The following is a 17,286-nucleotide window of genomic DNA, read 5'->3' as shown; positions in this document are numbered from 1 at the left end:
GATATTTCAAATTAATGTTTCTAGATTTAAAATAACGTTAACTATTTTAATAAAATAATCGATGCCCGTTTGTCTTAGCCCAAGCTATTTTAGTCTATGCTTAATCACTACGTCACAAACATCGTAATATTATTCCTTGAGCAGTTAAAAGTCGTTGCGTTCGGTCGGAAGAGCCGGTCGTGATTCCAGCGATTTCTCCATCGCTATTGACTTTCTGCTAAATGATCTCGTTTGAAACGCTGAAGCACGAAAACGTGATGTTCAATGTTTCATTAAACAAATTAAAAGTTTTGTTGATAATTATTAGACATTTTAAAAATATATTATAGTTAGCTCACGTCGATATAAGACTATAACGACTCGAGTTTTGTGTTGGTGCTATTTTATTAAATGATTGTTTTTACCCATCAAACGAAATCAAATTAATAAAATTTAACTAGACTTATCAGGTGCTTTGCTAAAATTACACCAGTAAACTATAAATAATTAAAAAATATCGCACTTTCAATTAACGAATATGAACACCGTGTGTTATTATGCCTTATTTATTAATCATTTCTTAATATGATATTTAAATGTGCCGCTTGGCAAATGTTACGGCTGCTGAATTTTATTGCAGAACCGAATACCTTGTCCGTAAAAGATGCATTGATTTGGCAGAGTTGAGAACTTTGTACTATAAGTTAATCTTTGATCATTTATTCTCTTTGTTCAAGTTACTTATTTTACGAATAAAAATCTGTAATTACTTTTTACAATTCTCAAGTTTGCATATCTACAATTTTTCGTTTAAGGTTTTTACATAAAACAACACGTGTTGACAACACAAAGTAACCAACTGTTCTTTCATGGAGACGCCACAGTTGTATGCATATGAATATGAAAAATATGCGATGTTATATAATACATTTATTGTCAAGGTGAGAATAATTAAACAAACTAATCACGCTTTACTCGTCACATGCAATAGTCTAATGACCCCGAGTTCTTAATGCATTTACTTTTATTTAATAGTAGAGATTTATCTGTACGATATGGAGAATAGGCGTTGTTAGAATAACGCATTTTATACACATTATAAAACCATTATAAGTTTTTAGTTTGTATACATCTTAGAACCGTGAGATCATTGTTGGAGATTATAGAATAGCATCTCTAACTATTAACTTCCGAATATAAAGTCCTTTGTATGTCAATCTTCGGGCTCTACTGACTTGATAATTCTTAAGGATAAAAACCCAATAAGATTATATTGGCTCGACCTGGGACTTGATTCATAGACCTCGGGATCGATCAGCAGTCACTAATTTATGCTAGTAATTAGGTGTATAGTTTAATGTTAACTAATTGTAAAAAAAACTGTTTTAAATATAGGTTTATCATATAAAGTAAGCATCCGCTAAGAAATATTTTTTGAAAATTTCAACTTTTAAGAAATGAGTGTTAACTGTATGAATTTTGTCCATGGAAAGTCGGGGTGTGCAAACTAGTTATAAAAATATTTATGTTTAGTTGAGTTCAGCTGTATTTTATCATTTAAACAAAGATGTCACGCTTTTCACAATCACAAGCAGAGCGAAACGATGGTATCTCTTGGACCGAATGTTTGTGACACCATGGCAGCACCATGTCATTGTCCTAGTAAAAAAACTCTTCCATGAAATAAATACGTCCAGCGATAATTTAATACTATTTAAAGCTCTAGTACAATTGCATTAACAACTGTTCGTACTTATTGAAAACACTAATTGCTTCGGGCGGTTTAACCCGCGTTCGACGTTCCTGCTCTGTCTTTTTAATCTAATTCGACTACTAGCTGCATATTAACCATTCAAGTAAAAAAAAAAAACAAACTCAACAACTTTATTATATTAATAATATAGGTCAGTGGGTACGCTTACATGTTAGAATCTTTTTTTAGTCAAACAAAACCACAATACACAATAAAGGGATTTGGTGAGCTTTTTTAAATAATATATAATATTATTCATTTACTGACTTACTTTGTCTAGGTAAGTACCAATCGCTTATCACTTACTCGACATATATTCTGCTGTGTTCCGGTCGTCAGGGCGAATGACTCAATGTAATAAGGTAATAACATGGAGCAAGGACACGAGGAACACCTCTTAGTTCCCATGATAGGCGGCGCATTGACGGTGTAATGACGACTGGTATTTTTTTCTTACTATGCATGGACCTAGTAGTAAGTGGTCAACACGTACTGTAAGAACAATTTTAATATCTACCTTCATAAATATATTTTGTGTTAACAAAATATCTAGAAATAATGGCGGTGTTGCCATTTCACGAATCCTGCGCCGTTAATAACCTCACGACCAAGACATTAAACATCTTGAATAGAGATGAGCCATTTAGAATTCAATTATTCTACATTCAAACGAGATCCTAGCCTTTAAGTTATTGGCTAACCGTTATTATGTATTTATAAGATGGCGCTAAATACTAATCAATAAGGTCGACTATTTTGTTTTAGTAAAACGATTACATAAATTGTTATTTTTGAAAATGGATATTAAAAATTTATTTTTTATTAAATTCAAGTAGCATTTCAAAATATTATTTATATGAAAGTTAGCCATTTATTGTGGCGTTTGAATTTGTTTTTAATCCTATCCCGTCCCGTCCCGTTGAGTGAATAAACTGCGTCGACCCTAAATAAATAGGATGAAGGCAAGCTTCAATGAACAACTGCTAGGTGTGCGATTGATAAATATGACAGACATACGTTTTTACTCTGCCACCAGCCATTGATTAAGATTGTTAACAATAGCTTTTTATTCTTATGCGATTTTCATAACGTTAACGATTGTAATAATACATTAATTGTTTCGTTCTTGACCGCCTCGTTGGTCCAATGGCTACTCCTATGAGTATGCAGTCCTATGACTGCAGGATCAATCTCTAGATTGGGCCAATAAAGTTATTGGGTTTTTCTGAGGATACCCTTGAATTTGTGCACAGGCTGGTAAACTATAATCTCTTGTGCAGTTGGCTCTAGACTCCCTTGAGAATGACCATGGCCGAAATCAGTCAGGAGGACATGATAATCAAGTATTGTTCATGATGACTGTAACAACAGTATATACTATGACAGGTATTTCCTCTATGCGTACTTTAGAATCAGCAAAGTTTATATAATTATAAAAGCGACGTATTTCAAATAATTGTGTAATAAGACGGATACTAAATGAATTTGTGCGCGGTACTCGGTGACAAATTAAGCATGAAGACAAGAAATTCGAAAGTAAATACTCGGAGGAACCACAGTTCGAGTAACAAAAGAACAGTCGCAATGCAGTTGCACGAACCGAGTCGCGACTGGCGGTTTACGCAACTCCAACCTGTCGCCGGTCTCGTTTCATTGCCAGCCAGCCGACGAACCGCGGTGCAGCGGTGTCTGTCATTTTTATACAATTTAAAAAACATCTTGTAAGAGCTAGTTTGATTCTGACCCCCAGGCTATTGTTGGTCGCACTCCAAACACGGTTTTTTTAATACACTGAATAAGCAAATAGGAATATTACTAGTTCGTTAAAAACAGTCATTGATGATTTTCTTAATGTACGAGTATATGTTATATATTATATTTTAAAGCAAAAAAGTAAGTTTTTTTTAAAATAAATGTAACAGTTTTGAATGTCAATGTCAATATCAGCTTATAGACATCGCCTCCCACGCGTCGCGTCACCTTGGAAACGTGAAGCGAATCTAATAGCACCCAAGTAAGATCGCGCTCGCAGATATCTTTAGGCATTGGCCTTATTTGTACCGGTTACCATCATTAACACCATTGCGTAATGTGTGAAACGAGAAATGTACGAACCATGGCTGCTATTTCTAATTACTTAATTACACTTAATATGATATCATTAGCTAAAACTAAGCTACTAGCTAAGATTATGATAACTCACAAGTACCTATTTATATGAAATTCGACTACGAAATATTTTGAATTTGTCATCGAATGTTCAATTCTAGTACAAAAGATTAAGTCTACGGTATATTTTTGTACATAAGAACGCTGATGTACGGTGTAATTGCAGTCTTTCTACTGGTTGAGCCTTGCTTGCAATAAAACTAGAACTAGTCGGATGGCAATCTTCACAATTGAGTGGACTGGTTTATGTAACATCTTACGGGTGAAATAAAAAACATAAAAAATGTAACTTGTGTATTACTGCAAAGTGATTACAATTAAATGTTTAACTACAGTACCCACTCTACATATAATTATATGAGATGATAGGAATAATGCAACTTTACTCAACTTACACACTGATCTATAATTAATGTTTCAGAGAAATTGGTATAGTTAGTTATTTACTCAAATATTAACACATAGCTGCCATCAAAATTATAATTTATACAGTCGTTATTTAAAAAAAGGATTTGATAAGTCCATCAGTATCATCTATTCTGTAACAACGAACTCGAGACTCGCCATTGAAAACCACCAGAAAACGGCGGTAAAATGTCAGAAAATGATAAGCGTCATTAACCATAATCATTATAACATTTCAAGAAAACACGCATAAAACAAGTGTCGCCATAAATCGTTTATCAACATTTCACAGGTGAGTAATGAAGCGAGTTCTTACAGAATAGCGCTGCAGATTGACGTATGAACAACGGACTACTTTCTATTTAATTATGTGATAAACATTTTTCTTTTCGAAAAAATGATGAAAGTAGTTAAATGTCGTTTTTAAGCCTTTCAATTGAAATATAACGATCGATCATGTTGCACGGTCGAACAGTCCTGGTCAGGTTCTCTTCTTCTTTATGATGAGAAAATGTTATTTGTCCCTCAGAAGTATGTCGGCTGTGCAACGTGAGTTGCCTAAGAGCGCATTCCACTTTCAGCTTGCAACCACAATTACAAGTTATTGAATATCGCGTACTGTAATCTTGTGATATAAGAGGTACGGCCATATACGTACATAGCTTATAACAGTCAACTGAGCCCTATTTTAAACAAAATAAAACTTATAATCTTGAAGATAAAAAAATAAATGTGAGAATATTGCATGGCATGTTTATTTCCACACAATGGAATAAACTTAAATATTAAAATAAAACACTATTAAATTAAAATGTTATACAAAATTAAGACACATTTCACACAAGTACTCGTTTGCACTGATTCAGAAAGTGACCTTAGAAGCTAACAATGGGTTCATTAACCTGGGTAGTTATTGCTTTGTATAAAGTGTTTCCTTGGTCCAAATTTGAAAGTCACAGAACAGATACCTTTAACGGTATTTGGTTTACAAACATTACATTAAATATTTATTGTTTACATTTAGTTTGGTAAACAATTAATAACTTTATGATGTTTAGAAAAATAAACAGCTTTTAAACGTTCTACTGTGGACAAGATGTCTCCGGTTTAGTAAAAGGCTTTTGTTTTTCTTCCAGTAAAAATTCCAGTGTATAAGTGAACTACCTTGCTGGATGTTCCGCCATCACGATTTCCCGGATCCCCCTTTATGTCCCATCGTTATCAAGTAAAACTATAAGCATATTTCACATCTGAGAATATGTCCTAAGTCAACAACAGCATGGTGTTTAAACATCAACTTCCGGAGTAATCCGACACGTTATAACGTACTGTCATTGCTGATGTTGTGGGTCTAATTTGATGATAGCAGTACTACTAAAATGCATCGAGAAGACGTGCTGTGTCCACTTAAAGTGTCGCGAAATTCACAGCCGTAAGAATCATCCATCAACCATCACGTTTCTTCATTCTAGATTAACAACGCTTTAGATTAGCAAACGAAGTTACGGGCTCAGCAAGTTGGATTAAAGGTCTAAGAATTGTTACACATTTTACTGTGTAGTAGTTGATAAAATATTAAGATATCAGAGGAAGTAACACTACACCACGAATTAGTCAGTATCAAGTGATATTGTAAACAATGCCGATAACGCATGACTCATGTTCCTTTTTACTACTTCTCATTATAGACGTCATCTATTTTACTCGTCATAATTTTTTTAATTCTTAATTAAGTTAAATAGTATGACGTCTTCTGTTAATGATAAGCCGCCTTTTGTGCGATGTCACAATAACTTGTTACTTAAACTAATTAGCAAAAAAAAAAATAAGTCATCGTTTGTTACGTGTTTGTATACAGATATAATATAGAGATATATTTTAGTAATTTACTATAGTGTATTGTTACTTAATTGAAGTAATTTATTTCAGAAAGTTCTAGGGTTTATTAATATTACATTTATAAAATATATAAATTTCTGTAATTAAGAACGTTGTTTTAATTTACAGAACTTTAAACAATTGAATACATCTCAAGGTGTAACGGCCTTTGTAATACCTTAAACAGTATCATACCTCGCTAACGACTCGTAGTTGTTACCTAACGTTCAAGGCAGTTCATTCCACATTAAGAATTGTTATCGAATAGGACGAGTATATACGTAAGTATTCTTATATGGTACGAAGAAAGCATGTTGAGTCCAATTATGCGTACAAAAATAATAATGTTATCGTATGGATATGGGATGTTTATGTGCTTCTACAGAATTCACTCATGCATGACATTTAGAGCGATATCTCATGTCGCTTATAAATAATAGTTTAACTATAAAGTAGTGTTTTAATATAATAGATCTTATTTAAGATAAGCACCTTAACCAAAGAGCTTGGTGCCCTATCCGAACACTACTCGGTATTGATATTGACCCCGGTACTTAATTTGTCTCGGGAAACCTCGGGACACCTGCGTGCGTCGTATGATATTTTGCCACACGTGTACCCACCAACTAACACTGGAACAACTGGATGAAATAAGTTCCATGCCTTCGTAGGGGAGAAAAGGACATTTACCCTTACTACTTATACTTTACTATATTTAATGAAATCCCCTCAAATATGATATCATAAATGTGTAAAGGTCGAGATACCATTATAAGTCAAGTGTTTTCACTTACGATTAACAATTCTAATTCGAATCTAACAGTTGTTCTATATTGTCTTGAAAGTAAAATAGGTTAATGCAGACAATAATATAATCGAACCGAAAGTGTGTTTGTTGGTTTATAGGTTTAGACTTCTCTCACGCAACAACAGAACAACAGATATTTTGCATATACATACATAGTTTACGGGATTGAAAGTGACATTCCAGAGTACGTTTCATCCCGGAATGGTATGCGCTACTGCGGATGCGATGTTAGGTACAAACTGGTAACATGAAAATTTAGTTACCTTTCAATTTAATGTTATTTTTCCTGTACAATTATTTTATTAAAATATTTAGTTAATTTGTGTTTGAAATACCTGTTTTGGTCTAAACAAACAATTTAATATATTCAGGGGCACTTAAGTTACTACCAAACATTTTAATATGAAATTCTGTATAAAAATATTATCTCTTCATAGATAATTGTATTATTTATATATTTATATATTTATATATTTTAATAGTTATTTTGACATTTAAGGCGAAAGTTAAATCCATGCAATAGCCATGCCATTAATGCCATGCAAGTGCTGAAATAAAAATATATAGGTTGATAAAAGAAAAACAAGAACTCGCGTTTCACTCTTACTTGTGAATCATTGAGTCCACATATAATGAGGCATACGACGATAGAAATACTCACGAGTAGCTAGAGATGTGTACATTAAGATTGAGTTGTAAGTTTAATACCTGTAATGAATTTGAGTCATTCATCCGCCTAACTAACTATAAATACAAGTTCGATCGGTTCGTATATTCTAGTTTATTAATTTAGATTTAATGAGTTTTGGCGAGCGGAATGTGGTCAGCGTATCCCTTTACTTCATTCTTATTCACGCCACTCGTAAGCGAATTATTGTCTATTAGTATTCATGAGATGAAGTGTGTGGAAGTATGCACTAATGTTAGTGCTGAATGCATGGAACGTAAAGTTCATTTACGAACACCAGGAATAAGTACTCGTTAAGTTTTGGGGATAACATTTATTTTAGCCAAGCAAACGAGTAAAAACAGAGAAGTAACAGTAAGTTGCCATCTTCCGCATAAACACGCGGGCAAGATAAGATAACTAAAAATCAGCATTTCATTTGTTGAATTCTAATACTTCTTTTATAAGAAATCTAGTTATTTAAGCCCAGGTGAAGTACTAGAATAAACTAGGTTCGACTACTATGGAAGTTATTGACGTTTAAAATAACTGTAGTTGGGGAATCAGAGGCGCCAGTCGTTTCAAGGTTATAAATACTATCAGATGCTAGTCATTACTGAGGACCAATCAACCGCGACTTATCTATACATAAATCTTCGAGTTCACAGACTTTGAAAGGTAAACTTTAATCTTTAGATTACAACAATCAAATCATAAAAGTAATATGTATTGTACAGTTTGTGGTCTAATTAAATAACTACATGGGGAAGCTAGATATAACTTGGAAATAATAAATAAATAATAAAAATAAATTGTTAATAAAATATTACTTCATTAGTCGTTTCATTAGGCATAAAAATTGGTAAACACAGTCGAGCATAGAGCCTCCACCTGTGTTAAAAATAATGACACGAGTATTTCTTGTCATTATTTTTCAAAACAAATTGTTATATTTGTATTGTACTTTTAAATTCAGTGCTCTATTTTAAAACTGTAACAACTAAATCGGGTCCGTTTATCATGAAGTTAACCGACGCACGTTTATTCAGGGCTTTTATCAAAATCGTGTCAAGATCTATAAACAAAGATAAGTCTACCCTTTGTGGGTGACGATATATTTTCCATCAGTCTACTTTAGTCTATCACGTCGTTTTACTCGTGCTAAGAATTGCAGGAACATATTGCTATAACAGTTAACAGAATATTCTGCTGTCGGAAGGCCACGCCGTATTCACGGACGATGTTGCCTTGGTTGACGACTCTTGCCTCGCGCTTACAAAAAAATATAACTACAAATTAATTTAAATAACAAGACGACTAATTACTTGTTTACTTTAAAACTATAAAATTCATCAATTGTCATTTTATCGGTCTTATCTGTTAGGGAAGGTTGAGCATTGCTACTCTAAAGTACTCACACGTGATGCGTCGGTAACTAACCCAGTGTTATACGTGTATATATGTATATATTTAAATCTTAGAATTACAGATAGAGACAATATCGAATATCGCTTCTGATATTTCTCGATCGTATTGATTCGCGTTTCAGATTAGTTCTTAAGAAATGGCTGAAAAATTTACTTGTTCATATTTCACAGTAAAAATACTTCTTTTTTTTATAGTATAGGCGGACGACCGTATGGGCGGGCCACCTGATGTTAAGTGGTCACCCATTGACATTGGCATTGTTAGAAATGTTAACCATCGATTACATCGCACGCCCCCAAATACCAAGTACTGCCGTTTTGCGGTAGAATATCTGATGAGTGGTAGGTACCTACCCAGTCGAGCTTGCTCAAAACTCTACCACCAATGACTAAATATAATTGTAAACAAGCAATGCAAATACAACAAACGATAGATGTAAATTAACGTTTAAAAATGTGAACCGATTTGGGCTCAGAGGTCTCTTGTATCTTTGTTCTATCACGTAGCCTTTTTTTATATAGACACATTACCAACAACACAAAAGACCTAGACACAAAACTTTCAATTTCAGAAAATTCTAATGATGGTTTTGATATGCTCGTAAGCAAATGCAAATGTAAATATTTTGTCAATCTTTTTGAAACAAAATAAATTATTGTAACAATACAAGCCTAATTTCATTCATTACATTTTGATTAAATACAAAGTTATTTAAAAATGTATAATTATTATACGATGATGATGATTCAGATCAGCTGCCTGTACGAGTTGGTGCAACGTAACATTTTAAATACACTAATAAAACTGCATATATATACTTGCAAAGATTTGACATTCTAACTTGGCCATATTATTACCCATTTGGATACATATCTTAAACTGTCTTGTTAGTGAAGTATCCTTACATATAATATATGTAGTCGAACCTTTATGTGGTCGTTAGTTAAGATTAAAACTCTAAACACAAAAAACATTAAAATGTTCCCTTATCAGTAAATCTTCATTCTTGACACTCGAGAAACGATTTACGAGGACATTGTATGTACTTAAACAAAATATTTTATTCTGTTTAAAACGAAATCTATCTGCACTCTGCTCAATGTATATTCTACATGAAATCGTTAGGTCCATTCGACGCTACTGGTGGTAGGGCTTTGTGCAAGCTCGTCTAGGTAGCTACCACCCACTCATCAGATATTCTACCGCAACACAGTAGTACTTGGTATTGTTGTGTTCCGGTATAAAGAGTGAGTGAGCCAGTGTAATTACAGGCACAAGGGACATAACATGTTAGTTCCCAAGGTCGGTGGCGCGCATTGGCGATGTAAGCGATGGTTAACATTTCTAACAATGCCAATGTCTATGGGTGACCACTTAACATCAGGTGGCCCATACGGTCGTCAGCCTTCCTATTCTATAAAAAAATATATATTTGTACTTATACCTTTGTCAAACTATTTATAACTTGTAGAAATAAGAAATAAAGTACAACGATTAAATGAGCTGATTTTAATTAACATATAATTACAAAATTAAGATTTTTTTGTTAATAGGTTAACATACATTTACTTTTTTGGTACATTTTAAAAAGTAAGAGTCGATACTTCTCTTTTCTCGTGTAATAAAACTGTCCCTTTTCAAAATGATCGTTCACCCTTCCTATTAGCCTAGTTTTTGTGTCACGTTCCATCGGTTTTTTACTCTTGTTATCGAAAACCGGTTTCGTCAAAAAAAACTTCACCCCGAGAAATAGTGAAAGGAACCCTTCTTTTAAATGGAAGCCATATCCCAATATACTGGCCGTTACATAAAAAACATTTTCTGTTTACATTCACACCTATTACATACTACATCATTCGTTCGTTTTTGAATTACGACTGACATCTATATATAAATAAACTTTTGCGCCCCTTACTTGATAATGAATACCATGATATGTATCTGAATAAATAATATTGTATATGTGAAATTAGTTTTCTAATGAGAAATAAACGCAAAGCAATACTACTAATAATAATATATATATAATATATATATAAATAATAAATAGACTGCTTAACCAATATATATAGAAAACTTATATCAGACGATGTAGCGCATTAGCATGTAACTATCCGTACCCGTGGAAAAAGGTTGCAACTGCGGGTATGATTAGGATAGAGATGAATAGATTACAATGGATTGCGTCGAAAGACAAGATAAGGACAAGCAATATAATGCGAATGATAATGATGGAGATGGTTATTTAGTCAATTGGGCGTGTAAACTATATTATTTAAACCGTTTATATGAAACGTTTCGACGGTGCGTCGGTAATAACAGGCACAAGTGACAACAACGAAACGTTAGAGCAAAACTTAGTATGGGAACAACTGAACATTTGTAGATAGATATAGAGAAACGAACGAGCAAAAAACATAAACTACCACAAGAAGAAAACGAAGGAACGAAGCTGTTATGGCTCTTGTACCACTGGCACACTCATCCTTGAACCGGAACACAACATTATATAGAATATCTGGTGAGATACACCATAGAATTTCCTGCTATTTTATTAGTATTATTTTTTCTGTTTTTCTGGTATCATACAATCTTGAACATACATACAACATTGTTCTCTATTGAGCTAGCCTAAGCACAAACTCCGCGGGAGATATTATAGTGCAATAATGTCTGCGCAAACACAGGTGTACTCGCTATCATCTCACGATAACAAGGCAGAACCTGACCTGTCTTTAGTTGAAGGACCAACGGCTTTACGTACTTTTTAAACACGAAAGTGTAAGCTAGATAGTTAACAGTTGCAATTAAAACAACTATGAAATAATGCATGTTACGAAGCTTTTAAAATACATTCCCTTCATAAATAAAATACGACTTCATATTCAAATAATAATATTTAAAATTAATGGTTGTAAAATTATCTGTGTTTATTTGGTGTACCTGAATCTCATTAAACAAACGATCTTTATTGCGATTGCGAATATTTACTTCCTTGTTATGTATTTGACCAATTATTCACTGTTAGAGGTTATTATTATAAATTACGAGTGTAAATAAAATCGAGGGGAATGCCGATCGCAACCCACAATCCCTTTGGCCAGTTCATTTCACCCAACTTGATGACGCTGTTAAGAGGTTATGCCGTAGTCATTTGTCAATAAGATCGGACTTGATTGAATTAGAGGAAGGATGCTGAGGTTAGGTCGGGTCTTCACGGTGTCTTTGAACATCTGCTACGTTTAATGACTCACGATGTGATTTAATAACGTAATTGTGTGTGATGAACTTTCATGTATATTCTGAATATATAAATTTATCATGTCATTATTTACGTTAAAACTAAGCTAAAACACAAAAAGTGGAAAGGGCCTCCATAAAAGCCAATGTAAGAACATTGACAAAATAAATAATACCGTTCCACGAAGAACTTAGCTGAGTTGATTATTGGTATTTTTTATAATAAGATTAAACAAATATCAAAATTATAAATGTATTTATTTATTCTTGTATTTAAATGTAATTTAAATATAAACAGGAAGAAACTGATTGTGCCTATTTAGTCGAATAAAAAAATATAAAGTACCTATCTTAGACAATATCGCAAAATATTTATTTTCGCATTGTGAGTTGTTTGCTCATGTTATGAAGTAAGTGTTTGCTTTAGTGCAACAGGTGAACGTATCAATAGAGCGTGCGATACACCGCTATCGGGGCCAGTGCGTGCCCTTATCAAGGAATCACTTTATTTATCGGTTTTTATCAAACGAAGGGACTATATATAAGTCTCTTGATTTCATTATATATTGTATAACATAAAAGTATATTTAAACCAAAATGAAAAAAATCACATTTAAAAAAAGACACGTTTTGCATTTTTAATTATAAACATTGAATTCCTATTCATATAAAGAAACTGTCGAATAAGAATCATGACTCACGAAGTTCATACAACTTAACAGCAAAATCTACATGTGTGACACTGAAATGTCTTATTGGAATCGGATTTGAACTGAGGTGACAGTTAAATAGGCTAATTTCGGGACCTTTAGTGTCACGGAGCACAATTAAACATTTAAAGATTGTAAAATTAATTCATGAAAATTAAGTGAGTAGGTTATATAGTGAACGCTAAAAAGTCGTTTCTTATAAATCAAAAAATATAAAGATGTACAATGTATGTATACAATTACAATATATTTAAATAATGATGTATGAAACGATTTTCAATTTTGATAATGTTTTTATTCTGCTTAAACGACAATACTAGTACATACATACATACATATTTTTTTCTAAAAACAAAATAAGATGTTACTTGTAATACAGAATAGCAAATAAAATACTTACAACAGCAACGAGTTTTCCGCGCACGGTGATTCCAATCATGGGAGCGAATCTTACTTCAACCCCGGGTGCTACCACTAATTCAGCTTCTCTTTCCACTAGCAGGTCATCTCGAAGAAGATACGGACTACCTTCAGTTTTCCAAACAGTTTTACCACCAGCTACTACACCTCCGGGCAACTCAGTAAGCCCTAATGATTTGTTTAACATGTATGGGTCCGTCTCCTCCACCCGAAACTCTTGACCATTACACCACATAAAACACAAAATCACCACCAAAAGTGTCCGCCACTTGTATTTCGTGTCACTAAATTGACTATGTCTCTTCTGCACCCCCATTTCTTTAAACATTATTAGACACTAAAATTCATTTCACTATAATAAATTTGATTTCAAATTGTTAACATTTAACACACCTCAGCAAACATAGCAAAGGTATATAATATTGGGAAAACATATCCGTAGAATATTGTTATCCGTAGGATATTGAGGAATAAGTATAACGCTTGTATTTGTACTCGTGTTTGTCAAATAAAGTACTATCAAAACAACTAAACAAAGGTGGGGCTTTATAGCTACGGGAAATAAGCGAAAACACGCGCCACCGAGCGACCGTTGGACAAAGTAGTTCGGCCGGTTTTCGTGTTGTACGAAGAGTTCCTCCTCCCTCCCCTTCCTCTTACCTTTTTGTTTTACCAAAGCCTCCTCCCACCCTTCAAGTTTTAATATAATACGTTCACACGACATGATAAATTCATTCATTCGCCTTTCACTTTATCATTCATTTATTTTAAATTGCATTCAGTCAGTATATGTCCGCTTAATCATTTTTACTCTTAGTTTCAAGTTATTAAAAAAAACAATCATTAAATTTAAACGATTTGTTTATGTTTTTTTTTGTATTGACAAAAACATTTTTAAACATTTAAAAATAAACTATTTTAAAAGAATAAAAGTTGACAACATTTAGTTTTATTTATAACACTGGCAACATCAGCAAGCCATAGTCAATCAATTTCATTCGTTCCTTAGGTTCTTCCTTTACCATTCAATCATCAACTTCATTGATCCGTTTTTCATATTTTGAATAAAATAAAAATAGATTTAAGATCAGTATCATAATATAAAATAGAACAAATAATTTTTAATAAAATTTACGTCCACTCAACGTTTAAAAATATGTAAGTACTCAAAATTTGTGGTTATAAACTTCATTTATAATTTCGGGTGTCGTGGCATCATTATTGACGTGACGACATCTTGTTTAGTCTTTGTATTTATGTATTTCGTCGCAAAGTTTACTGGTTATTTCTTATAGTGTAAAATTTTATTATAGAAATAAATACCATGAGCTCAGGAGGAACTCGCGTGTATGTGGGCGGTCTCGTGGAGGGTATCAAAAAAGAAGATTTGGAACGAGAGTTCGATAAATACGGCAAGCTTAACTCCGTGTGGGTCGCACTTAACCCTCCAGGCTTTGCTTTCATTGAATTTGAAAACATGCAGGAAGCTGAAGATGCTTGTAGCGCGATGAATGGTTTTGAAATGCTAGGTGCGACATTAAAAGTAGAGTTATCGAGAAAAAGAGACGGTCCCCGTCGCGGCGGCGGTAACTTTAGAGGCGGCCGGGGTGGTAATTTCAGAGGACGCTCCTTTGGAGGCTCCCCGGGTGGTAGGTCTTTCGGGGGCGGGCGACCTTTTAACCGTAACAGCCAAGGTAACGGATATGGTTCAGGCAACGGTGGAAATTTTAGATCTAGGTCACCACTCTCTCGATTTTAATTTAATTCTAGCATTTAGTTAGGTTTAGTGTTATCGTAATCTGAAGCCTTCCAAGTGTTAAAAATTCAATGTCTGTTTAATACTGGGGGTTAATGCTTCAAATATTGATAATGAAGTTGATGTCTCAGGAATTAGAGGTAAAGTATAACTTTATTTTAATTATAGCTTTTTAGTCCATAGTAAGTACAATTTTTTCAAGTCTACATGTGCATTGCATAATTCAATTAATGACAAAACATAACCATGATGGTTTTAGTAATTTTGGCTTTTCATTGCCTAAGTAACTAAGGTTAACCATGCTTTTATTACAAAACTGACTGTGAAAAAAATAGTCATTGTACCTGCCTGATATCATAAGAAATAAATGTGATACCAATGTGGACTTTACATAGTTTTACTTAAACAGGATTATGTTTATAATTATTAATCAAATTGAAACGAAACTGTTAAAAATTGTCTAAAACAGGTTTTTATTAAATAAACAACACAATCAACAGAGGTTGCACTAAGTTAAACATCAACATAACCTCACTTACAATATCTAACCTCACAGCCATAATAGAAATGTTATATTGTAAACCTCTGTATATTTAATTATTTGTATTCAATTGTAATCAAATCAAGTTTAATTATAAATAGGGTTGAAATATCTTATGATATAGTTACTTGGCTGTGTACTTAAATTGCATTAACACTTAGGGTGTGATACCTAACGGTTGCTGGTTCAAGTTATTTATTTCCCCTAAGTTAAGTACGCTCTAAGGGAAATATAAGAAACCTACATTATGATAAATTTATAGAAATTAATTGAAAGAAAAAAAAACGAATATAATTTAAATAGTTATGTATACTGTGACAAAATAAACTTCAACAAAGTTTCTGTTCATTGGAGTTAGTTAAAAATTAAATTAAATTCTGTTATAATGACCTGATTTTCTTGTTAACATTAATTATATTAATGAGGATCGGTCATTATTACATTTGCTTTGTAGATATTTAACAGTATTTTTCTTGCTTAAACAATACAATCTATATTATCTACAATTAAGGTCATCAAACAGATTGCAAAGTTACATATTTGTAAGTTCTTAATTGTCTTCAAACGAGCATACATTATTTTGGATGTATTTTTGATGTAGCATTTTTTTAAATGTTAAGTGGGTAATATGAAACTGATCCTATTAAAATAAGGCTTTTAGCATGGGTACAGTAATGACTAAGCTGCTTGATTGAATGTTTAATATGATCTTTAGAATACACTCAAAAAAATAATTGTTCACATGTTTACATATAACATATTGATAAATTTAAGTATATAGAATATTTTGTTAAGATTCACGCGTTCTTACCACTTCCTCAAAATGAGGAGAGGAGGCCTTTAGCCCAGCAGTGGGACATTCACAGGCTGATTCGGATTCGGATATTTTGTTAGTTTGAAAGCACTAATGTAAGATTTTACCAGTTGTATTTGATAAAATATTTTTTCTGTCGATAACCTATTTATTGAAAAAAAGCTTATAGGCTATATAACATCACTACTACCCACGAGGGCGGAGTAGAGTAGGGTGGCGTATATTTAACGTGGGTATAACCGCGCGGAGCTACTGATTATATATATCATTATATTTTCTTTTTAAGCAAATTTTTATCATTATTATTATGAAAATACGTTTATTTAATAGATTAAGTTTATAGACATTTATTTTATTTTCTATGTACAAATGTTTTAAGCTGTCGTTCGACGGTAACAATTCGCGTCATCTATTGTTTCGTAATTAATTATGTACATATAAAATCATAGGTTCATTCTTTTACTAACATCACTTGTATAGTGTCACAATTATTTAATTGTCATTAGTAAGACAGTGTGGTGTATAAAAAATAAAGAGTATAATTCTAGTGTAGTTATGTGATATACAATGTAATAAATACTTCTGTTTGTTTCAGGTCCTCGGAATAATTTCTAATATCGAGTCTTCTATAACATCGAGGCAAATGAATGAACAATCTTCAGTATATCTTTAACATTTTACCTAAGCACCTTATGGGCTAAGTTTCCTTATATATAAA

At 32.8% G+C, this 17,286-nt stretch overlaps 2 protein-coding genes across 4 annotated transcripts in view; one reads left to right on the top strand and one right to left on the bottom strand.

Moving 5' to 3' along the window:
- LOC126771218 (protein bark beetle) overlaps positions 1-14,095 on the bottom strand; it is a 34,457-nt gene extending 20,362 nt beyond the window's left edge. For all 3 annotated transcript variants that reach the window (XR_007669521.1, XM_050490974.1, XM_050490975.1), the window contains exon 1: positions 13,438-14,095. Coding sequence is in view for 2 of the 3 variants with exons in the window: in XM_050490974.1 (XP_050346931.1) it covers positions 13,438-13,785 (348 nt within the window). In the remaining variant the exon portion in view is untranslated. The remainder of the gene's footprint in view (positions 1-13,437) is intronic.
- A 686-nt stretch (positions 14,096-14,781) lies between these two features.
- Positions 14,782-17,241, top strand: LOC126771192 (RNA-binding protein Rsf1-like). Its single transcript, XM_050490947.1, has 3 exons — positions 14,782-14,986; positions 15,054-15,151; positions 17,164-17,241. Exons 1-3 carry the CDS (start codon positions 14,782-14,784, stop codon positions 17,239-17,241), a joined length of 381 nt encoding a protein of 126 aa, XP_050346904.1.
- Positions 17,242-17,286: the final 45 nt, after the last annotated feature.

The sequence above is a fragment of the Nymphalis io genome, chromosome 10 (assembly GCF_905147045.1).
Source record: "Nymphalis io chromosome 10, ilAglIoxx1.1, whole genome shotgun sequence".
Classification (NCBI taxonomy): domain Eukaryota; kingdom Metazoa; phylum Arthropoda; class Insecta; order Lepidoptera; family Nymphalidae; genus Nymphalis; species Nymphalis io.
This window is presented reverse-complemented; position numbering and strand designations above follow the sequence as displayed.